Source organism: Lactuca serriola, chromosome 6, assembly GCF_051521515.1.
Source record: "Lactuca serriola cultivar US96UC23 chromosome 6, Lser_US96UC23_V15, whole genome shotgun sequence".
NCBI lineage: Eukaryota > Viridiplantae > Streptophyta > Magnoliopsida > Asterales > Asteraceae > Lactuca > Lactuca serriola.
The window spans coordinates 61598158-61623765 of record NC_136413.1 but is presented as its reverse complement, the minus strand read 5'-3'; the positions used below and the strand labels follow the sequence as shown (position 1 = coordinate 61623765).

Here is a 25608-nt window from a genome sequence, read left to right as displayed (position 1 = left end):
CGATGTAGCGTCTGACTTTAGATTAAAGGAAAAGATTATTAAAGCGATCAATAGAGGTATCACAATCGTCGTTAAGACTAAGCAGCATGTGGCTAGAAATGCTACCTGCTAGTATGTGATTATATCACATTAGAGCATGAAAGAAGTTATCCTCCATGCAAGAGTCTAACTCAAAGAGACATGAGTTTATTCGTTGCATCATTTGATGAAAGGTCATTAGAGCATGATCATTCGATCCATTGCAGTAGTCAAAGTAAAGACCTTATCATCCTATAAAGAGCAGGGGCCTCCAATGGAGATTGAATTTAGAAGGAAGATCAGGTGCAAGGTTGAGCATTGTCAGCAGTCAAGAAGTCTAAGGGTTGCAAACTTAATAGAAAAGACATAAGAGGTACGGTTATTACCTTAGACGGAAAGGTAACGCGCATATTCATTATACAAGACATGTTTTGTTGATTATTTCGGGATATGATCATCCCAAGGTGGAGATAATTGTAAAACCCGCAGATTCGGGCTAGTCAATTAAAATATAAAAAACCTTAAAAATGACTTTTTGATAGAAGATTATTTAGGATTAATAATCTAAACCAAGTTATATTATATTTGAAAAGGATTCCATACATATAAAGAACACTAAAATTTGATTTCCTATGAACAAGTTATGCTTCTTTGAAGTTTCACGATTTAATCGGCACGGCTCCGCGTATTGTAAAAAGTAAATTTTTGATAAATTGTTTTTTAGCTTAAGAGATATAAGTGAAAGCCATAGTAGTTGTTAAACCGAGAGTGTGTATATAGAGAACGTCCAAAATCTGACTTCGTGAGAGGAAGTTCATATGAAGACAATCTAAACGAGAATCGATGATCTCGTAAATATGAACTCGTCAATATAAATACAATCATGAACGGACTTCATATGAAGAAGTTATGAATTTCGCATGGACTTTAATAGTCTAAACCGGTCTAAATATGAAATTTATTTAGAGAATGAACTAGATGTTGAGACCTTAATGAAAGTTTTAGAGCTCGTCGAAAGGATTACGAGGATATAAAGAACATCAGAAACAAAGCTCGTCTGTAAAAGTTATTGCTGTCCAAAGATTTTGGGAAAATACTTGGTGACGTGGAAGCACTGGAGTGTGCCACATGCAAGTTGGCAGCCCAATCCCCCAAGAGTCAAGGTGACGTGCCAGCGCACGATTGCGACACATGCTCCACAAGAATTGGCCATGTAGCTTGTTTCTAAAAGGAACGTGTAACATCCTGTTACTTTCAGTATTGTAAAAGTCAACTCAATTCAAACCCATCAATAAAAGTGAAGCTTAGTAATTTATTATTTTAATAATTTTAAAATAAATATGTTTGATACATTTAAATACTTAATAAAGTGTTGTATAAATTAGAAGCTAATATCACCAAAAAAACCGAGAAGCCTCACTTTTCCTTCTTCTCCCCGGACCGCAAAGCCTTGCTTCTTCTTCTTCTTTCTTTTATTCTCTTCGGACCGCAAACCAAAGGGGGGCCGCAAACGGTTCGCAGCCGTGAACCCGAGGATCTTATCTCCTTAGGATGTGTTTACAACCGCAAACTCAAGTGTATATAGATAAGATTGACTGATTTTTTCTTCATTTTACACACTCCAACCGAAAACTCTCATTCTCTCTCAAGTATCTTCAACCGAAAACCCCCTCTCTCCTCAAGAACATGCGAAATTCTCTTAGAATTTTGTATGAAGCACACCTTGATCTTGTAATCAGCTTACAAACACTTCCAATCTTCATATCTTTGGGCTTCATTTCATCAAGAACATCAACCGAAAACCCAAGAACACATGCTTGAAGTGGCTGAAAACCCAAGAACTTCACCCTCTTCTGGCCGTGAACTCCAATCAGCCATCCATTTTGCTTCTGACACTCTTATTTGTAATTTAAACTTACAAATTAGTCCATTTCCTTATCATATTTGTGATTATATTCAATAAAAATATACATACATACATACACACATACACACACACACACACACACATATATATATATATATATATATATATATATTACATGAACTGTTTATAGGATTAGTTTTGCCTCGGGATCTAACTTGTGGAAAAACATCCTAAATCAAACCTCCAATCGAATCACTCACAAAAGGTGAGTTCATACCCCTACATTTTTATGATTTTTAACTGTTTTAGGGGGGGGGGGGGGGATACAAGTGAAACACAATAAAAATTGTGTTAATATCTAAAATGTTTTTAATGTTTTTAAAGTTTCTAAATTGTTATATTTATCAAAATTACATATTTATATGTGTGTAAATTATATAATTTGGATTCAGAAGATTTAGAATATATAATTTGACCCCATTTCTTGTTTCCTGTTTGGTTTTGGGCTTGGGGTAAAGTTATTTAATCGAAGGTCTAATTAATCACAATTATATGAATATTAAATTTACATAAATATAAAATGGTTTTCATACTGTTTAGTACTATTTGGTACAAACAATGGAATTCATGGAATAACAGTATTACAGATTCTTACAAACAGTTAAACTAAAATAGGTATAGTTTAGAGGACTCATTCATTGATTTCAAAGTTCAAAAGTACATAACAGAAAACAAACCAAGTATATAACGGAAAACAAGAAGAGAACATCTTTCAGAAAACAACCTGAATACTTTACTAAAAATAAACTTACAAACTATATTTTACATAGTTTATGAAACTTACTTACAGTGCAATTATTACAAAGTAACTTTTCAATATTCTATACATAATCATCAATATAGCATTTGTGAGATAACCTTCATGTACTTTTCTAAGTACCCCCAAGTCCTGAAATTATAATCAGAGTCTCGTGGACGAAGAGCGCGACACTTGTATATAGATCTATATGGGACTAACAATCTCGCACCAGAGTTTCTTGCAACAGCTAGGTCAGCAGACCTGTGGTAACAAATGTCCTACCAATTGTCACGCATGAAGAACATCGTGTTCAGGCGATCATAGGTCGTTTAGTATGGTTATAATAACTCACACTTTGATATTAAACAAAATGATTAGTGTATGAATAAGTAAAACTTCACATAGTTTTATTTTTATAAAGCTATAACACAGTATTTTACAAGTATAAGTACAAAATACAATTTCAATATAAGGAAAACATACTTTTCATGGTTTTATGTGAACTAAATTACAAAACACAGAAACTTTCACACTTTTTACTTATAGTATAACGTAGCGGAAAATATAGGATTTTCTAGGAAAAACATGTTTACTTTATCAAAGAACAAGAAAACAGATTTTAGTTACAAAAGATACTTATGAACTCACCAACTTAATTGTTGACACCTTTTTAAAACTACTTGTATTCTCAGGAAACCAGTAGACAGGTACTCCACCGCTTTTGAGAAGACGGAGCTCTATCAACTCATGTCTTTTAAAGTTAGACTTTTGGGTGTCATGAATACTATGTTTTGAACACAAATGTAAAACTTATAACTTTGTAAATACAATGGTTTTTGTTGTACTTTGATTACTATTATGCATTGTTATGATACTATACATGACGTCCTCCGCCCCCGAACGTTTTTCGTCGTTCTGGTTTGAGGGTGTGACAGAACGAGGTGGAAGGACCAGAACTCGACATGTGGCAAGGCAGCTGAGGAGCTAGCAATGTGACCAGGTGTGACATGCTCCTTGCCCTTGTGCGACGTGCTCCTCTCCCCCCTATAAGATGGTGTTGAGTTTTTGTCATTTTCCACATAGATCCTTTCAATATCTCTCTAATCTTGCTAGATTCGAATTAGGTTTTGTTCCTATCTTTTAGAATATTTTTAGAAGAGTCTCTAGAGATTTAAGACCCTGACCAAAAGAGTATTCATGTTGGAGTTATGTCCACGCGTTTTCCCAGTTTTCGCTAAAACCTCTGTAAGTTAAGCTACACTTTATTTATTTTAGTGTAACTTATATTTATAGTAATAAGTCGTTATTATGGACCTATAAATATGATTTATCTGTAATTCCATGTCATTATACTGAATGATCTACTTACGAGAGAGGTGCCTAGAATGTTCATGTTGGCTTGGTTGTTGGATTTTAGAAAAGCTATATACCGAAATGATCCCGCCTCCCAACTGTCTTGCCTGGCTGATCCTTATTTGATAGAACTCTCAGTATTCATTGGGATTAGCGAGGAATCTAGACTATCATTAGTTACCATGAGTATTAGACTAACACTTAGTAATCATTATACTTAGGTTATATCAAAATCAAAGTTGAAGTGCTAAGGTGAAGTTCTACCCAAATTCCAAGGCATCGAATTTTATCAAGTGAATGTATAGTCCCTTTCATGAACATGGTTTTAATACAAGTATTAATTAAAGTATTAAACATCTTTCAAAGAGTTTACATGTGAAACATATGCTTATTTGTTGGAACATGTGTTAGAAATGTATTTGATATGTGAACTAGATATGGTTCTACATGTGTTAAGATATATATACATACATATATATATATATATATATATATATATATATATATATATATATATTATTTCATAATAATAATAATAATAATAATAATAATAATAAAAGTATTAGGAGTTGAGCATCATAGTCTTACCGAGATATAAGATAAGACTTACAAAGGAGGCCTAAGTTTAATTAAGATATTAGGTTATATCAAAAGCAAAGTTGAAGTGCTAAGGTGAAGTTCTGCCCAAATTCCAAGGCATCGGATTTTATCAAGTGAATGTAAAGTCCCTTTCATGAACATGGTTTTAATACAAGTATTAATTAAAGTATTAAACATCTGTCAAAGAGTTTACATGTGAAACATATGCTTATTTGCTGGAACATGTGTTAGAAATGTATTTGATATGTGAACTAGATATGGTTCTACGTGTGTTAAGATATATATATATATATATATATATATATATTATTTCATAATAATAATAATAATAATAATAATAATAATAATAATAAAAGTATTAGGAGTTGAGCATCATAGTCTTACCGAGATATAAGATAAGACTTACAAAGGAGGCCTAAGTTTAATTAAGATATTGGTTAACATCTCCTTAAGAATACGAGTGAAATATACACGAAAGGTAGAACTCTGACATTTATCTTGGTCCGAGAGTACGGATTACATACTGTTATTTGTTAGCGATCCGAGAGCATGGATTATGTGTAAACATTCATTCTTATTCCGAGACTAAGGAATAGGTATAGACATCCGTCACTAATCCAAGAGTATGGATTATGTATAGTCATTCATTCCTGGTCTAAGAGTATGGATCAGGCATAACCATTTGTCACTGATTCGAGAGTATGAATTAGACATAGACATTTGTCCCTGATCCGAGAGTAAGGATTAAATATAGTCATTTATTTCCAATCTGAGAGTATGTATTATGTCATTGTATAGGATTATAATGTGAGGATCGACGGGATGGGGTAGATTGCCTATATAAGGTGAATTTGTATATTGCGGGTTTTAAGATATATATATATATATATATATATATATATATATATATATATTATAATGTTGTGGGATTGAAATCCCTATGTACTCATTCGGTTTCCCAACTTGACATACTTACCTTCGTTGTATCACAGGTAGTGGTACGAAGTCTGTGTCTGCTGAGAGATTTAAGGGGTTTGTAGGCTTCTAGTATAAATATTGTAAGGCTTGTAATATCTCTTTATGCTTATATTTATGTATTAACGATGACATCCCGAGTTTTATAAATAGAAAATATTTCTTCAGAAATGCTTTGATAACATTATTATCATGTTTTTGGGACAAATTTTGCATAATTAATTTTTTTAAAAGAGTACTCTGATCTAATAAGCATAAACAAATCAGTCTTTTTCTTGCCATAAAAATGGAGATGTCACATTTATTTGGAATACATCAAGTTTAAGGTAAAATTAAAAGAAATTTAATTGAAAGTAGAAAGAAGATTCAAAATATACTTAAGAAGAAGATTCAAATTATAACTAATGACAACAAAGTTGACAAATTATTTCTTAGAAAAGAACCGTTTCCTTCACTTTAATTATGAAACCACCAAATCATCATCCGATCTGTACACAAAATGACATTAACAAAACCACCGACTCAACACAACGATTAGAAGCAATATACAATAGGTCAATAATGCTACCTCGAGGAAAACGATGAAAGGCCAAGAACAAAGGGGATTTTATGACCTTGTAGATTTGATGTCTTCGACCACCAAACTTAAATTACATGAGACTTGCAACAACACATATAAATAAAATTAGGAACAATAGCAAACGAAGAAAAATAAAAAATAATGAAACGGGGGTTGAAGGCCTTTCTTATACTTCCTCACAAAAAAACATGCTCACAACAATTAATCGTGGGAAAGTAAGAACGTGGGTGAAGTAGTTAGAAGTCATAGAAGATAGAGAACATGTTACCGATTGTGATGGAGGCTAAAGAAGAAATGAAATGGGGAATGAGTTTAACTGCTTCAGTGGATGTAGAAAGAGGTTGGACGAAGGATGTGGGGATGGAGTTGAACTATGAATACAGAAGATACTCGAACTCTCTCAACTGTTGCTAGGATGGATTTATTTGATGTTACCCAAATTTTATGCATAAAAGTGTTGTACAATCGTGAATTGGTCGAAAAAAAGCGTAATATATATATATATATATATATATATATATATATATATATATATATATATATATATATGAGGGATTAATTGAGAAAAAAAAGGTTGAGAATGAGGGAATCATTCTAAGCCACACATTTATTTTGCCGCAAAACACTTAAGCGTACTGGTGGAAAAGAATAACAGATACACATGTGTTTTCCAACCAAACATGTTTTCTTAAACTATGCTAATCATTACCTTAATATACCAAAAAACATACTTTTTTTTTGTTTTTTGATTTTTAGAAAGCTATTTTTATCAAAAAATTATTTTAAATATATTAAAATTCATAATTTTTTATTCTCTATAAATAGACATCCATGTTAACATAGTTTTATGATAAAATAAAAAAATTATTTTTTTAGAGTTTCAGTTCTCGTTATTCATAAATAAATAAAAATTCATCAGATTTTTATTACAGTATATTCATTATTCACTTATGAATAAAATGTATGCTTAACTTTTTTTTTTATATAGTTTGAGTGTCGTTCATATATGAATATAACACGTAATAAAGCTTTTTCCTTAAAATATATTTTTTACATCAACTTTTGTTATATATTATATTTATATATGAATAAAACGTGTATTAGTTGTCGTCATATTTTATATTCATATATGAATAAAACATTTATTTTGTTACAGTTGATTTTGTTATTCATATATAAATAAGTAGTATAAATGATACTTAAACTGTAAAAAAAATAATAATATTTTTTATTAATAAGTAAATAACGAATGTACTGTAGTAAAAATCTAATGAATTTTTATTCACTTATTAATAACGATAGCTGAAACTATAAAAAAAATAAAAATTTTAATTTATCTTAAAATTATATCAATATAGATGTCTATTTGTAGAGAATAAAAAATTATGAATTTTGATATATTTAAAATCATTTTTCGATAAAAATAGCTCCTTAAAAATTAAAAAAACAAAAAAAAAAACTACATTTTTGTATATATTAAAATAATGATTAGCATAGTTTAAGGAAACATGTTTTGTTGGAAACATGTTTCGTCCCTAATATATTTTTTTTCACTCGGACCGTCCTTGTGGTATGCATTTGTTTTGGTTTTGGTCCCTAACAGGATTAAAATGACTATATGACCCTTCTTTTCAAAAAATTGTATTTCTTATATTCGTTAATATTTATTTATTTCTTTTATTCTTATAAAATAAACAAGAATACAACCCCTTTAAGCTAACGCACAACTCTGAGTCGGTGACCATGACCTAGACGTCTTCTTCCTCTTTTCTCACACCAACATACTCTGTCGTCTCTCTTCTACGCCGGTCACCTCCTCCGATGTGCTTATTTAACAGTAGACGTGATATAAACCAATTCGAGATGGTTAATCTCCAAGATAAGGCCAATTTGAGATGGCTAATCTCCCAAAGAAATAAGAAACACAAACATAGATACTTTACTGATAATTCTTCTCATCCCAAAAACAATGAAAATACATCCAAATATATAACAATGCAAAAGTCTAAAAACTAGGAAGTGGAAAACATGGCTAACCGTAAATTAACTAGTCTACTCTTTCAATGCAAAATACATTAAACAAATAGTTAAATAAAATGAAAAAGAAGTGGAAGCAGTAACATGCAAGCAAGACGTGGGTGACTTTCATCTAAGGCGTGGGTTCCATACAAAGTTATTAGTGACACTCCAGAAACTGTTGCATACTATGTCACCACAACTTATCCATTTAATGCATATACCAATATATGATGGATCCGACCATGGAGGTGGACTTGTGTATAAGCCTAGACACATATCAAGAAGCCATCACTAGAACGAGATCAAGGATGCTAAACCATAACCAATGTTCCTCTTGACTACCACCAAATATATCACCTCTTTCTTTCTCTATATCAAACAACTCCTAGATCAGCCACCACCACCATACCAGAAACAACCACGACTGCCAAAGTAGCCGAAAATATGTACAACAAGAAAGCACGACAACATCGGCATTTGCATAAGTTTGATTTTGATTTGGTTCATCGGATCGATTAGATACTTCAGTTTTTGGATTTTGGATTGGGGTTCAGGTTCATCGAAGCAAGGTTTGAGGATTTAAGCTCATCAGTGCGAAGTTTTTGGATTTGATTTTTTTAACAACCAATCCACCATTTAACGATTCGGTTTCTTGTTTCAGGTTCATTCGTTTGAAGCTCATCAGGTTTGTTTGGTTTTGAATGGTTTGATTTTGATTTCATCCATGGTTTCTAGGGTTTTGATTTCATCAATGATTTATGATTTGAGAATCGATTCATCCACGATTTCCGAGTTTAATCTCTAGGCAAGATATTTGGGTTTAATTTATGGGTTTGAGCATCACTTGCATTGATTTAGACACTAAGTATAATTTACGGGGTTTGATTTATTCTGGTTCATCGAATTCGATTGGAGACTTCAATTTTAAAATTTTGTTTTGGGTTTCGGGTTCCGGAATTTTGTTTAATTTTTAAATGGAAATAAGGGGAGGTGGTGGTGGCGGTGGGCAAAGTTAGTACTGGTGGTGATCTTTGATGGCGGAGATGGTGTTGATCTTTGATGAAAGAGGTGGTGGTTCCGATGATGGTTCTGTAACACCGAAATTTTTAAAACAAATTTTTCGTTTAAAATCGTTTATCTATTTAACACTTTTCATAAAAATCTCCCTTTTTGTTTAAATTACAATACATGACTCTTTTGTTCAATCAATTAATAGACCAGGATCCTCAAAACTAACGCTTCTTCTGGTGTGTACAATCGAGCTGCTGTCGTCCCGTGATCCTGAGAAAAACCTGAAACATATAACACTGAACACTGTAAGCACGAAGCTTAGTGAGTTCCCCAAAATACCACACATAACGCATACCAGCCACTTGAGGCTATAACTCTGTGGGCCCTTGGGCCCTAACTCTGTGGACCCTCTGGTCCTAGCTCTGTGAACCTTCCGGTTCTAACTCTGATATACTCTGATATACACACAGCATAAATCACATAGAAATAATGCAGTGCAACACATCACATAAATAGCATACAATAACTCTGTCACATAACTCTAATTACCACTTAAGGTAAAGTATAGTGAGAAGACTCACCTCAAACGAAATCGGATGAACTCTCATGCTCAACGTCCCGTCCTGGCCTCCTCCTATTATTCAAATAACATCCCTGATCAACACTCTCTCATTGTCTTAGCTCTAAAGATTGGGTAGAAGACCATTCTACCCTTCCCTGAACTCTCTTAAGTCAGTCTTGACCAAAACCCTAAAGTCAACAAAAGTCAACGGTTAAACTTTGACCCGACTCGTCGAGTGCACATGGGCGACTCGGCGAGTCCACACGTGTCTACGGATTCCTCCTTAGCCTCACTTGACACGTCAAGCCAACCCCTTGCTCGACGAGTTACACCTGGTATGAATCGCGGGGTAACCTCGACTCGACTCGTCGAGTCCTCTCATGAACTCGGTGAGTTGCTCCTATGACAATGCTCATCTGGCCTTCTGAGGTCAGATCCGCTCCTCTAATCCATAGATTTGACTTTCCTATGACCAATAACCACGAAAAGGTCGAATCTTGGTACATATGTAAGGCTCTCAATGCTTATTTTGGTGAAATCTTTCATATCATGACAACCCTAGCTCCTAACTCCAAGGAAAAGGCATAAAGCAGAATGGAAAGGACTCTCTGGACATCTTAAGGTCCAGATCTAGGAATCATTTCACCATGGGACCTCTCATACTCTAGATTCAAGCTAAATAAAGCATGAAGAAACCCTAGATTCATGAAATCAAACGAAGATGGACATGAATCCTTACCTTTCATAGCAGCTCTGAACGAGTTGATGGAAGATTTGAGTCCCACAAGACAGCCCAATTCGAAATCCTTCCTTCCCTTTGTTAAGACACTCCAAAGGATCATGAATTAGCCCTCCTCTTGCACCACAAGATTCCTCTCTGCTCTCTATGGTTTCTCAGGGTGTAGTGGCCGCAAATGAAGGCCATAAGGACCTTTAAATAGGTCCCAAACCAGAGAAATTAGGGTTTCTCTGCCCAGCACCTACTCGACGAGTCCCTCCTCTGACTCATCGAGTCCACTCATTAAATCCGCGTGAGAAACTCGACTCGAATCGGCGAGTTGGATCCTCAACTCGTCAAGTCTCTCCTTTAATCAAAAGATCAAACTACACAATAATAACCCTGAAAATCCGGATGTTACAATTCTCCCCCACTTGAATTAGATTTCGCCCTCGAAGTCATTCCTTAACCACACATAAATTTAATCATTAACCTGAAAGGCACTACCGAAATTATCTTCATACCACACTGATATCTTTCTCTATCAGAAACCCTTCGAACAAAGAATCCCTAGTACTTTGTCCTTAGACACAAAAGCATAACCATGCCCGATCAGAAATGTCCTCAAACATCTCATTCATAAGCCTCAACTCCAAATTCCATATCTCTTTTAACACCACACGAGGTCTGACCTTCGTCTATCCGCATAACTCTTATGACGGCTCTGGGCCGTCAGCAACCTCTGTCTGACCTGCTGAATCTGCTTGGTCGTCTGAAGCACCATCTCTGTACTACCCATCACACGTTGCCCTACCTCTCCCCAGCAAATGGGAGTCCGACACCCCCTCCCATACAATAGCTCAAAGGGTGGCATACCAATGCTCAAATGATGGTTGTTGTTATAGGAAAAATCAGCCAAGGGTAAGTACGTGTCCCAACTTCCTCCGAAATCCAATACACATGCCCAAAGCATGTCCTTGAGCGTCTGAATCATCCGCTCGCTCTGCCCGCCAATCTGTGGGTGGTAGGCGGTATTAAAATGCAACCTTGTGCCCAACTCCTCATGGAATTCCTTCCAGAATCTGGAAGTGGAACGTACATCTCGATCTGAGACAATCAAGATCGGTACTCCGCGCCGCGATACCACCTCCCTCACGTACAACTCTGCCAGGCTCTCCGCAGAAGAGCTCCCACTGACTTCCTCTTCGCATCAACTATCTCGACCCATGTGACACACAAGTCACAAGATTCTCAAATGAAAACTACAATCCAACCGAAAATCGACTTAGCCCTAACAGAGACGGAGACCCCAGTCTCGCCCCTGGTTCAACCACCAGGCTCCAAAACTCAATACTAGGGCTACTCAAGCCTAAAACTCTTCTGCATCATACACTGATCGGAGAATACTCCATCATCACACTCTCTTGCCATCTAGTGAGTACTATGGCTCCCCGCAACATCATGATAACCTCTCGATGCCTAGTGAGTACTACGGCTCCCCGTAGTATCACAACACCCTCTGACCAGTGAGTACTACGGCTCCCCGCAGTATCATAACACCTTCTGACTAGTGAGTACTACGGCTCCCCGCGGTATCACAACACCTTCTGACTAGTGAGTACTACGACTCCCCGTAGTATCACAACTCCCTCTCTCTGACTTGTGAGCACTACGACTCCCCGTAGCATCACAACACCACACTACGTCCACTAACTCATGCTCCACAGAATATCATAGATAGCTACACATACTCGACCCAAATATGCATCACAGACTCTGGCGGCAATCGTCATAACAAAATACCAACCTCTACAGAGATCCACTTTCTTAAATAGTCCCTATTGAGGTCAATACTCGAAGGGCTCCCACTAGAACCATAGATACATGATACACCACTAGTCATCTCAAACTCAAGATTCCAATAACTCCGAACCCCATAAATAATTCTTCATTTTACCCAATGCGCAACTTCGGTGTATCCAAACACTCAATTGGAATACAAAGAAGGCGCTAACGTTTCAGAACACGCTGATGATCCTCTGAAACCCTTTCCCATACTGCTCAAAATCCAATCAAGAATACGCATACCAACCCGGGAGTTGGCTACTCGATAATCTTCTATCCACCCCAAATAGGGGCATATACAACTCATACTTCGACCCATAAGTTCTCAACTGCCCATACCATCATTACAAGTCTTCCACTTGAAACAACCCTGACCACCACCAGATTCCTGACCATTGGCCACTTGCCGTGGAGACACTCATCCTTCCTCAGACACGTACCACATGCATTATGTCGCTCTGCACCTCTCCTTGATCACCAATGTCCCTGGTCTCATGAATTCGAGCCGCAGGTCTCTGTATCCAACCCCTAACCACTCTTGCACAAATCTCTGGTTCCCTCAATAAAATACCCGGTTCTCCCCCACTTAGGGTTCGAACCATCACTAATTGACGCATCAACAATCTACCCTACAGACGGTTTCCACCAGAAACACCGAACCTAGGCTTGGAAGACACCACACAACGCCTACTGATCTCCCCACGCAGGGATCAAGAAACCTCAAATACCTTAAATCTCCAATAAATCCCCAGGAACTTCTCATCACGACTGCCTCTAGCCATTCACGGTCTCATACCATCCCAATACCGAACATCTCAATTGTCCAGTACTATCATTGACTTTTAGACTGAAACAATAATTCATCATACTCCTCATCCTTGGCTTCTCAACCCCCGTCCCCACACGTGAATCATCACAAGAACAGGGACTCCACTACCATACTCAATACCCATCATAGACAGAAGAGCCACCACTTTGATATACTTGACTGGATTACCAGCTGATACCGCTACCACACGCCCTATTATACTCAATTAGGGTGTAATGTGGTCCTTGACCATCTCAGTCCCCACTGACTACCTGCTCATGGTAGATCATTTCCTTGCGGCAGACATGCTGCCTGATACTCTGGAGGAAAAAAAATCGACATCAATGTCAACCCGTAGGGTTTACTCCTAAACCCAAAACTGAAATCTCACGCCTCTCCTACTTCCCATAGGAAACATAAATAGCACCCATCAAGTCACAGAAGGTGACATCTCCTCCATTGTATGGTACACGAACCATAACATCACTCCTCAATCTGCTCCGATGTATGGTACTCGAACCATAACACCACTCCTTAATCTGCTCTGATGTATGGTACACGAACCATAACATCACCCCTCAATCTGCTCCTTAGAACCTTCAGAATACTCCTTGTATCGAGTATGGGTCCTCTGCTTTCGGTAGTACGGGCCCATTCTACCTGCCACATCTACCCATACTTTCCACACAGACCATCCCAGAGCTCCTAAGTAGCTGATCAACCTTCTCGTTCACTAATTCCGCCACGCGTGCTCTCTCCTCAGTGAAATGCTCTACTCCGCCAGCGTACTCATCTGGCTAAGGTTACTCCCTTGGCTCTTCCTTGGTCCTCCCACTTCTCCGCCATCAGGTGCTGAAGAGCTCCTAATGATGCCATCCATCTACTTCCTGAATATCGTCATATTCACTTGGTAGCAGACTCCCATCATCGAGAGTTCTACAAAGCACGAAGCAAGCAGCATTCGGGAATCGAAGAATACATAGAACTCGCTCTGGGTGATAAATCCGCTTGCTCTGCTCATTCTCAAAAGTACCACCAAACTCTACAACTCTACCCCTCGCGGGTTCTAACTATTCTTTCGATAAGCACCACAACACTCATCTAGGCATCTCTCCTAGATTACCCCTCTACTCAAATCCCCTAAAAAGATTCCAACTGAATACTCTCACTCATCACATTCTCAAAAGCACATCACATATAACAGCAACTCCTAAGCTAAGGCATCACAAATCAGGCCACTCTAGTCCTAAGATATGAAATACCTAGCCTATCTCTAGCATGCATAATATCTCATAAAATGTATCATAAGTATCTCATAATATAAAAGTAAGGGTATTTTGGGAAATCACCGTTCGGGCTCTGGCTGATTGTACACTGCTCTTTCTTGCTTTCTCTTTGAACTCTTATTCGTTTTTAGAAAATTTTTTCTTTGAAAACTCTTCTTACTTCATCAGTTTGAGTCTAGATTACCCGAAGGTGCATCCGAATTCCTCAAACCAAGGCTCTGATACCAACTTGTAACACCGAAAATTTTAAAACAAATTTTTCGTTTAAAATCGTTTATCTATTTAACACTTTTCATAAAAATCTTCCTTTTTGTTTAAATTACAATACATGGCTCTTTTGTTCAATCAATTAATAGACCAGGATCCTCAAAACTAACGCTTCTTCTAGTGTGTACAATCGAGCCGGTGCCGTCCCGTGATGCTGAGAAAAACCTGAAACATATAACACTGAACACTGTAAGCACGAAGCTTAGTGAGTTCCCCAAAATACCACACATAACGCATACCAGCCACTTGAGGCTATAACTCTGTGGGCCCTTGGGCCCTAACTCTGTGGACCCTCTGGTCCTAGCTCTGTGAACCTTCCGGTTCTAACTCTGATATACTCTGATATACACACGCCATAAATCACATAGAAATAATGCAGTGCAACACATCACATAAATAACATACAATAACTCTGTCACATAACTCTAATTACCACTCAAGGTAAAGTATAGTGAGAAGACTCACCTCAAACGAAGTCGGATGAACTCTCGTGCTCAACGTCCCGTCCTGGCCTCCTCCTATTATTCAAATAACATCCCTGATCAACACTCTCTCATTGTCTTAGCTCTAAAGATTGGGTAGAAGACCATTCTACCCTTCCCTGAACTCTCTTAAGTCAGTCTTGACCAAAACCCTAAAGTCAACGAAAGTTAATGGTTACACTTTGACCCGACTCGTCGAGTGCACATGGGCAACTCGGCGAGTCCACACGTGTCTAAGGATTCCTCCTTAGCCTCACTTGACACGTCAAGCCAACCCGTTGCTCGACAAGTTACACCTGGTATGAATCGCAGGGCAACCCCGACTCGACTCGTCGAGTCCTCTGATGAACTCGGTGAGTTGCTCCCATGACAACGCTCATCTGGCCTTCTGAGGTCAGATCCGCTCCTCTAATCCATAGATCTGACTTCCCTATGACCAATAACCACGAAAAGGTCGAATCTTGGTATACATGCAAGGCTCTCAATGCTTATTTTGGTGAAATCCTTCATATCATGACAACCCTAGCTCATAACTCCAAGGAAAAGGCATAAAGCAGAATGGAAGGGACTCTCTGGACATCTTAAGGTCCAGATCTAGGAATCATTTCACCATGGGACCTCTCATACTCTAGATTCAAGCTAAATAAAGCATGAAGAAACCCTAGATTCATGAAATCAAACGAAGATGGACATGAAGCCTTACCTCTCACGGTAGCTCTGAACGAATTGATGGAAGATTTGAGTCCCACAAGACAGCCCAACTCGAAATCCATCCTTCCCTTTGCTAAGACACTCCAAAAGATGATGAATTAGCCCTCCTCTTGCACCACAAGCTTCCTCTCTGCTCTCTATGGTTTCTCAGGGTGTAGTGGCCACAAATGAAGGCCATAAGGACCTTTAAATAGGTCCCAAACTTGAGAAATTAGGGTTTCTCTGCCCAACACCTACTCGGCGAGTCCACTCATTAAATCCGCGTGAGAAACCCGACTCGACTCAGCGAGTTGGATCCTCAACTCGTCGAGTCTCTCCTTTAATCAAAAGATTAAACTACACAATAATAACCCTGAAAAATCCGGATGTTACAAGTTCCAATGAGGATACGTAAGGGTAGCGGTAGTGTTATGACCGTGGTAGTGAATGGGTGGTTTTCTGGGTTGGTTTAGCGGAGGTGTCGGTGGTAGTTAGAAAACTGTGAATGATGAATTTATTAAACAATTTTATTTAAAAGATTAGCAGTAAATCAATAATAAGCAAATGAAAAAAATAAATAAAGTAGGGTAATATCGTCTTTTCACGTCTACTAGGGACCAAAACCGAAACAAATGAGTACCACAAGGACGGTCCAAGTGCAAAAAAAATGTTTGAGATGAAACACGTAATTTTGATCAAACCATAGCAACGAGAGTATAAGACCAATGTAATCTTTTGGCGCTCAAGTCAATTGAGGGGTTGTATACGAATCTAGACCAAACATGAAGGGTACAAAATGAAATTCATCCGCACTTTAATTTTTCTAAAGTTCAAATTAGGTTCGGACAGCCGTTGGGCCATACGAACCTCCACTTTAAACTCGCCTTTTCTTTTTCCTCTTCGAATCCATTTTTTTCATTCAAAATCTTGCACAAAATCGCAGTAGGGTTTCTTCAGAATCTCACTTTTATTTTCGATCTTTAACAATTGATTTAACAAACAGTTTTCCCCCCAAATTAACCCAATTCGCGATCTGGCGCTCTTTGATTTATCCCGGTTCCGTAGAGCGTTTCAAAGCAAACCCTAGATTTCAATTTGTGAAAACATTTGCTCTTTTTTGTTTAGTTTACGCAGGGTTTATCGTGAGACCCAAAACTACCCAATTGGAGATCTGGGGAGGGAATGAGAGGTGATAAAATGGCAAAAAGGTCCTCTTTTGGGAAGACGTTAAGAAAGAGGTTGTCTGATATCACAAATTACCAGCAAAATTCCAAATCGCCTCCTCTATTTGATCAAATTCTTCCACCAGATGATTCATTGTATTCGGCTAAAAACCACGTCGATCATCTCTTAAAGGTAAAATCCCGCTTTGTTTGCCAAATACATTTCAGGTTTGATTGATTTTACCTAATTGGAATTCTTGTAATGATCGAACAGGAAAATGCAGAGCTCATGAAGCTTATCACAGACAAAAAGTAATTCTCCCCTTTCTTTTTCTATGTACTACTTGATACTTTTTAAACCATTGTAAAAACACTAGAATTTGCAAGAACATGTGATATTTGGGCAAAATATGTGTGGTATTGCTTTGTATTTAGATGACAATGCTATAATTGAGTATATGTTTTAAAGTCAGTTATACTTGTTCTTAATACTGAAACTTCTGTCTTTCAAGTCAATATTAATAACACTTTTCTTAAATTTTATAAATGACAACAGCAAAGTGATAGAGGTGAATGGAGTGGAGCTTCAGAAGCTACGAATTATTGTTCAGAAAACACAGTTGCAAAATTGGAGTCTTGCTCAATCAAACAGCCATATGATGGCGGTTAGTTTTATGTATTTTTATATTTATTTATTAATTTTTAAGTAAATGAAGTAAAATTAAATAATAAATGCTGACTTTAACACTTCATTTTTGATTTACAGGAGCTTAATTTAGGTAAACAGAAGGTATGTTTTATTGCGAAACGCAAACTTCTGTATATGTATCTTACATATATTTCTGAGTAAAATAAAACGTTTTTGGTCCCTTGACTATAGCTAATTTTTGCAATTTTGGTCCTTATTTAATGTTCTTGTAACATTTTGGTCCATAGCTGATTATAGTTATAGTCATTTTATTTGGAACATTGACCAAAAACGTGGTAAAAACCTCTTACATGGATGAAAATTGCAACAGAACTTTTTCAGACTAAAATTGAATAAATCAGCTATAACAGGGACCAAAAATGTAACTTACTCTATACTTTTTTTGATCATAACAGTTAAAAACACTGCAACATCAACTCACCTGCAAAGATGCTTTACTTAAAACCATGAATTTGGAACTTAAAGCAGTGGCTGCAGTGCAGGAGATGAATGATCAGAAGGATATATCACAGGTGATTTATTTATAAATATTTATTAATTTTTTTCTTTATTAAAATACTCTTCTTATTTTGCATCATTAACTAATACCATTTTTTTTGGTTTTGGTGAATGAAGAATGGTGACAACACGTCTACCAAACAACAAACTGCAAATAGACGTATGCGTCCAATAAGAAGCCAATGTAAATACTATAAAAACTAAAAGATGAATTTGAAATAATTGAGTTTTTTCGTTTCTGTTATTGAATTTTCTGTTTTATTTGCAGCACATGGCCCCTGGATGACTACAGATGAACAAGTTTCTGAGAAAGAAACAGCTGAGAATAAAAGGTAATAAATATTAATTACATTTTTAGTCCCTGGGTATTGATGGTTTTTTCAATTTGGCCCCATAAAGTTTTCTTTTGGAATTTTGGTCCTTATGTGAGGTTCTTGTAACGTTCTTGGTCATTATTCAAAAGTAAAATGTTATTTTTGGACTCTGACAACTTCTTGGGACCATAATTGATTTTTTTGATATGCCTAGGGACCAAAATTGTAATTGAAAATTATATTTTTTGGGTTCAGGCGTTGTGTGAGAAGGCAGACAGCTAGATTCAGATCAGAAGAAGATGAAAAGTTGTTTGAGATTGAAGATGTTAAGATGGATGAAGATGATGGTCAAACTTCAGTTGACCAAAAAGATGGCAAACAATCACAAAGAATGTTGTTTGTTGGTAGACCATCGCGTAGGGCTGCTGAAAAGGTCCGGTCTTATAAGGAAACTCCTCTCAATATCAAAATGAGGAGACCCGAGTAACTCTTAACATATTTGTTCTTTTTTTTTTTTTCTTTCAAGATTCCTAATCTGTCTACTATTTAACTTGTGTGATTTGGTATTTTTATTAGGTTTAATCAGTTAAGTGTATTAATTATAAATCAAATGTGTTTTTAATCATCTTAATATTGTTTTTAACAATGTAAAATACCATGAGTATTATGGAATGATACATGTTCTAGTTAATCTAAGTGAGAAAGTTCATTTCATAGTCATTAAATTCTTAGTCCAAAATCATATTATTACTATTTTCATGGGTGGATTTGTATTTGATTGAATGATTCATTAGTTTTACATTTTGGGATTTATATCACATACCAAAAAGATATCAAACGATTGGAAAAGATATAGATAATAAATACAAATTGCAAAATATCTCAAGATGGGAAAAGAGGTATCTATACTCTATAGTCAATCCAAACTACCAAGACTTGTAAAGTCTTTGAAGCGTATACTTTGAGGCATCTATACTCTAATCGATCCAAACTACCAAGATTTGTAAGTCTTTGAACGTATACTTTGAGGCATTTAATTCCAATTCCAAGTCTTTGTTTTTTCTTATAGGTGGGTTTTAAATTGCATGGAAATTAAGTATTGTATGCCCCACTGATTTGAGGCCACACGATTAGAATCTTTCATCTTCATATTTGAGACTATTATATAAACACCCATGAGGGCAGTTCACATAGGCATCAATACAAAAAACCACAAAATTACCAACATTTGGCATTGACATTATGAATTCTTTTGTTTTTATAATTTTTTCACTTCTCTTGCTACTCATTGTGACTACAACTGCCAGCCTATTGGAAGGAGATGATAGAAATGGTGTTAATATGAAAAAGTGTTTGGATAATGAGAGACATGCTCTCCTTTTCAAAGCTCCCCTTCAAGACCCAGATATCTTGGTAACCTCTGTAGTTTGGAACAGTTGTACTTCAAGAACAACTTTGCTGTTATCAAATTTCCTGTTTTTCTCAACAACTTGTCTGGATGCACATCGCTTGCATTAAAAGAATTGTCTGCTGATGGAAGCCAATTTACAGGGTCATTGTCCGATAAAATCCAAAAATTTTCATCCCTACAATATTTGGTCTTGTGTCATAATCACTTAAATGGAAGTATAAGTGAGAAACTGTGGGAACTGCCTATGCTTTCATTACTTGACGTTTCTTTCAATTCTCTTAGAAGTGCTATCTCTGAAAAGATCGGAAAGTCGAAGATTTCTATCGTATTTCTTTCAGAAAACCTACTCAAAGGTGTTCCTTCCACAAATCACATGTCAAGCCTTTCTTATATACAAGTTATCGATCTGAGCTCTTGCAATCTAGGGCCTCGCTTCCCCAAATGGATTCAGACACTCAAAAATCTTATCCTTCTTAATCTTTTCAATACTGGAATTTCAGACACAACCCCTCTGGAGTTTTGGGACATGTCGCCTTCTCAAATAGCATATATGAATCTCTCTTACAACAACATTAGCGGGACAATACCAGATTTATCATCAAATTTTGCCAACGGTTCAATTATAGATTTAAGTTCCAACAACTTTTCTGGTCCAATACCGAATGTTTCTTCCACTATGTCGGTATTAAATCTTTTTAGAAACAAATTCTCCGGAGTCTCGTTTATATGCCAAATTGTTGGTGGGTTATTATCATTTCTTGACCTCTCTCATAACTCATTAAGCGGACAACTCCCGGACTGTTTGTGGCATTTTAAAGACCTAAGAGTTCTTAATCTCGGACACAACAATCTCTTTGGAAGGCTTCCTCCCTCTATTGGATCTTTAGTAGAACTCCAAATGTTGTATTTATACAAGAACAACTTCTTTGGAGAATTGCCTTTGTCTTTACAGAATTGCACGAGTTTGATCTCGTTGAATTTGGGGGCCAACAAGTTTTCTGGTAATGTACCTGTCTGGATTGGGGAAAACTTATCAGGGTTGTATGTTCTTATCCTAAGATCAAACAACTTCTCTGGAACCATCCCCTTACAGTCATGTCAATTAGCTCAACTTCAAATTCTGGACTTGTCGATCAACAATTTCCATGGAACCATTCCTTCATGTTCTTCAGAGAATTGGGAACCAAGCTTACAAGCTCGAATTACCCGAAGAACTAGATGGTATTCATAACACCTTCCATGTGTGTTATTTGAGGAAGTTCACGAGCGAAGTTCCCGACATAATTCCAATCTCAGAGTTAAGGATGGATGAGAATAAGAGGCTAATCGAAGAGCCCAAGGCAATTGTTGACCGTAAGACTAAGACGTTACGATGAAAAATGGTCGACTTAGTGTTAGTCCGTTGGAAACATTCAAATGGGCCGAACTTCACTTGGGAAACAGAAAGTGACATGATGAGTCGCTACCCACGTCTGTTTGCTGATGCATGATTTCGGGACGGAATCATCCTAAGGGTGTGAGAATTGTAACGCCCATGTTTTGGGACTAAGCATTAATTAGATGATGTAATACTCTAGGTCAACTATTGTAACTCTTTTTGGAAGTAATAAAGATGAAAATTTTGAGTATTATGTGAATTGTGTGTTTATTATTTGTTTATAAATATATAATAAAAATAAGCGTCAAAATTTAATTTTTGAATAAACCCGATATCTTTACATGAAGTGGTAGTGGTCGTGACAAGGATTCCGGACATATAAAGAACACCGAAATCCGAGCTATAACGATGGAGTTATGACCTGTCGAAGTTTCGTGACAGAACCGACACGGCACCGGGAAGCGTAAATAGTGAATTTATGATAGAACGAATTTTATGTGACATCCCCAATTTCACGGCCAGAAAAGACCGATTTCTTTATGCTTTGTTTTATAAATCAGAGTGATCGTTTAAAGAAAACGGTTGCGGAATTTATTCCCAAAATAAAATATGATAACTATTTATCAAAACATTTCTCGAAAAGAATGTATTTTCATTAAATAATAAAAACTCGGGATGTCATGTTTGTTACAGACCAAAAGCATAAACAATATAAAATAGACCTTACAATAGTTAGTCAACTACTGATCTATAATCCAAAATCTCTCATCAAGTCCACCAACTTATACCCTTGTGCCATTACCTGTAATGAAAAGAAAACTGAGTGGGTCAGGCTTGGGAGCCTGGTGAGCATATATGGTTTTCAACCCACAATAATATAATTATTATATGTAATCAACAAACAATCAACCCAATTACCCATCCCCATTATCTTCTTAAGGTTTATCCTAAGAACCAACTATCCTTCATTCATTTGTTCATAAGGAATTTGGCACGAATTCCATTGCTGCCAAAGCTTATTTATCAAGTACTAAATCCATAGTTATTTGGCGCTAACTCCATAGTCACCAAAGTTCACTTAACAAGCGCTAACTCCATAGTCGCCAAGGTCTACTCAACAAGCGCTAACTCCATAGTCGCCAAGGTTTACGCAACAAGCGCTAACTCCATAGTCGCCAAGGTTCATCAAACAAGCACGAAGTCACATTGTCGCCAAGGTTTATAAAATAGGCGCTAACTCCATAGTCACCAACTATTCCATCTACCTATGTTCTACCCAACAATTTTGTAGATATAAATTCTTACACAGTTTAAATTATTTAACACCTGTATAAAACTCCAATTTCCATGCCCATCTCAAATAGACAAATAACATATAAACACATAACACGTATTTCATAGCAAATACTTCATATTTATGTGTTAGAAGAAAGTAAATACACACTCACACATATAAACAACAATATACTTAATACACTCAAACCATACTTGTATTATTATCATGTTTATGAAAGGTAGTATACACTCACTTGATCAGAAGATGATCGGACAGCACTACGACTTGCAAAAATAGTATTCTTCGGTAGATCTGGAAGATCTCCACAAAAATCGAACTTCTCGCGGGCAGAGCTTCGGCTCGGGAACCGCACTTCTCGGGATCTCGGGACTTGCTTTGGCGCTCGAGAATAATACTGGGGCTTCGGGTAATTTCTGGCACGCAAAACGATGCAAAACGGGAGAGAGAAGAGAGAAAATTAGCAATTGAGCCGGCTGCCCTCGCATCCTATTTATAGGAGGCTGGAGCCTCGGAGTACGCGGGGCGTACAGGCGTACGCGTCCGAAACGTCATTGCATGCGTCATCCGAAGAACTCGAGTGCAAAGGTCGTCATGCCTCGCTGTACGCGGGGCGTACTTCGGATGAGTCCGATGACTCGTCTTCGGATAATATCGGGATTTAATAATTAAATTTAATTATTAATTCATTAATAAACTTTAAAAATTCATATCTTCTTCATACGAACTCTGTTTTCGACGTTCTTTATATCCACGCGTAGGTGAGACTACGCTCTACGACTTTCGTTTAGACTCCGTCGGCTAATTTTGACTTTTATTTTTATTATTTATTTTTAATAGGTCGGGACAGAAAATTTCGTTATAAATTGATAACTTTTTCGTCCGACGTCCGTTTTTGCCTAACTTTTCGTCGTTTCGCTACTAACAACGAGATATTCGATTCTCGTTTAGATCGCTAAGACTAAATATCACTCTAACATAAATTCACTTTTTACGTCATTCAGCGTTGTGTCGGTTCTGTCACGAAACTTCAACAAGTCATAACTTCTTCGTTATAACTCGGATTTTGGCGTTCTTTATATGCACGGAAACCTTGTAACATATACTACAACTTAGTTAGGATTATTCATCCTAAATATTCTTCTATCAAAAAGTCATTTTTGATGCTTATTGTCTCTAAATTGACTAGCCCTGATCTACGGGCGTTACATTTTAGCCTTAATGATCTAAATGAAAGTTGTATAATACGTTAAACCAAGAGCGTCCATAAAAAGAACGCCCAAATATGACTTCGTCTGAGGAAGTTATGATTTTTCGAAGTCTCGGCTTAGCAGTGTACAACCCGGAGTTCGAATATTAGATCGAGCGGTTTTTTAGCCGATACAACCTAAACAAGAACCAAAGATCTCGTTAATAGTAGTGTAACGATAAAAAGACAGACGAAAACGGACGTCGGATGAAGGAGTTATGAATTTTTAACAGACTAACCCTGTCCCGGCCTGTTAAGAATATAACTTTTAAAATAAAGACAAAATTAGCCGATGGAGTCTAAACGAAAGTTGTAGAGTACGTTCCCGCCTACGCGTGGATATACAGAACATCGAAAACAGAGCTCGTATGCAAAAATTACGAATTTTAGAAGTTGGAATGGAAAATCTCGAAGCTGAGTGAGAGCCTGCGCCCTGCGTAGAGAAGGGACGCCCAACGTCCGAAGTATGCCCTGCATATGAGGTAACTACGAGTAGCGTACAACTGCCTTCTGCGGACCAAAACGAGCCACAAACCACCATCCGAAGTTCACCACGTATCGGTCTTATCCGAGTTACGCCCCGCGTAGCCGAGGACTACGCCCAAAGTACATCCGAGGCCTCGCCCTATAAAAGAGCTGTGACGGCTGCCGAAGAAAGAACTCATTTCTCCCATCTTTATCTCACTAGTTTCTCTCTCTAAGATCCCTAACCCCTCCCTGCCCCTAAGCCTAGGTAAACCCCCTAACACCCGAAGGAAGCCCCGAGGCTCCCGGAGTCCCGAGAAAAAGGGTCTTTCAGTTGTGAAACGCTACTCCAAGCGAAGCCCGGTTTTCGAGAAAAACCGCTATAATTAAGCTACGCTTATGTTATTTTTAATATAGCTTTTATTTAATTATAGTAACGTTATTAGGACCTTATAATAATTATTTGGGCTATTATTATGACTTATATAAGTGTCGTTATAATATCTTTTTCAACTACTCGCGGTACGGGGAATCTGGTTTAAAGGGTCGCATAGGGTTGTTGGATTTCAGAAGTGCTATATGCCAAAATGGTCCTACCCTCCGGTGTTTTATGTCTGGCCCCTATTTGTACATAGTGGGTGAAGAGTATTGTTTAATTCTTATATAATAGTAATAATAGTTAGACTATTAATTAGTCTCGGTCAATATTAGACTAAATTCTAGTGGTAATGATACTAGGTTTTGTCCAAGGAAAATTGTTTTAAGAGTAACGAATTGTTGTCCGAGATCAGAATCACCACCTTATCAGGTGAGTACATAGTTACTTTCATCTTACACATAGATATGAAGTATTTTATATAAATTACGTGCTATGTGTGCATATTATATGTATACTTGCTATCTATGCTGGATGAACGATGTTATACATGTTTTAAATGATTTAAACTGTACATGTATTTTATATCTACAAAATGTGTTGGGTAAAATATGGGTAGATGTAACAGTTGCTGTGTGATAAAATAAAATAATGAGAGGCCTCGATGACATTGATGATCTAGTCATCTAGCGGAGTATAGATGACGACCATGGACTATTCTAGATAGTCTAGTGGAACGCTAGCAGGCTCACAACCTGTAGGTGTTTATTTGAATTGTGTGCTCACCAACAGTACTCCATCCCCCACATGGTTGCCTTATTTGACATGAATTTATGAGGAACCCCCAAAGCATGTGTTGTCGCCCCAATGA

At 37.0% G+C, this 25608-nt stretch overlaps 1 protein-coding gene across 1 annotated transcript; it reads left to right on the top strand.

The window, feature by feature from the left end:
• The first annotated feature begins 16759 nt into the window (after positions 1-16759).
• On the top strand, positions 16760-19260 carry LOC145060555 (uncharacterized). The gene is made up of 8 exons (XM_079008202.1): positions 16760-17236; positions 17318-17355; positions 17600-17708; positions 17810-17833; positions 18148-18264; positions 18368-18434; positions 18519-18582; positions 18820-19260. Exons 1-8 carry the CDS (start codon positions 17063-17065, stop codon positions 19049-19051), a joined length of 825 nt encoding a protein of 274 aa, XP_078864328.1. The 5' UTR covers positions 16760-17062; the 3' UTR covers positions 19052-19260.
• Positions 19261-25608: the final 6348 nt, after the last annotated feature.

What these genes read in the sequence shown, in the direction of transcription:
- LOC145060555 (XM_079008202.1), top strand. Translation starts at nt 17,063, where the DNA reads ATGAGAGGTGATAAAATGGCAAAAAGGTCCTCTTTTGGGAAGACGTTA. An exon ending in ACGTCGATCATCTCTTAAAG is followed by an intron (nt 17,237 to 17,317) that starts GTAAAATCCCGC and finishes ATGATCGAACAG; the next exon opens with GAAAATGCAGAGCTCATGAA. An exon ending in ATCAGAAGGATATATCACAG is followed by an intron (nt 18,265 to 18,367) that starts GTGATTTATTTA and finishes TGGTGAATGAAG; the next exon opens with AATGGTGACAACACGTCTAC.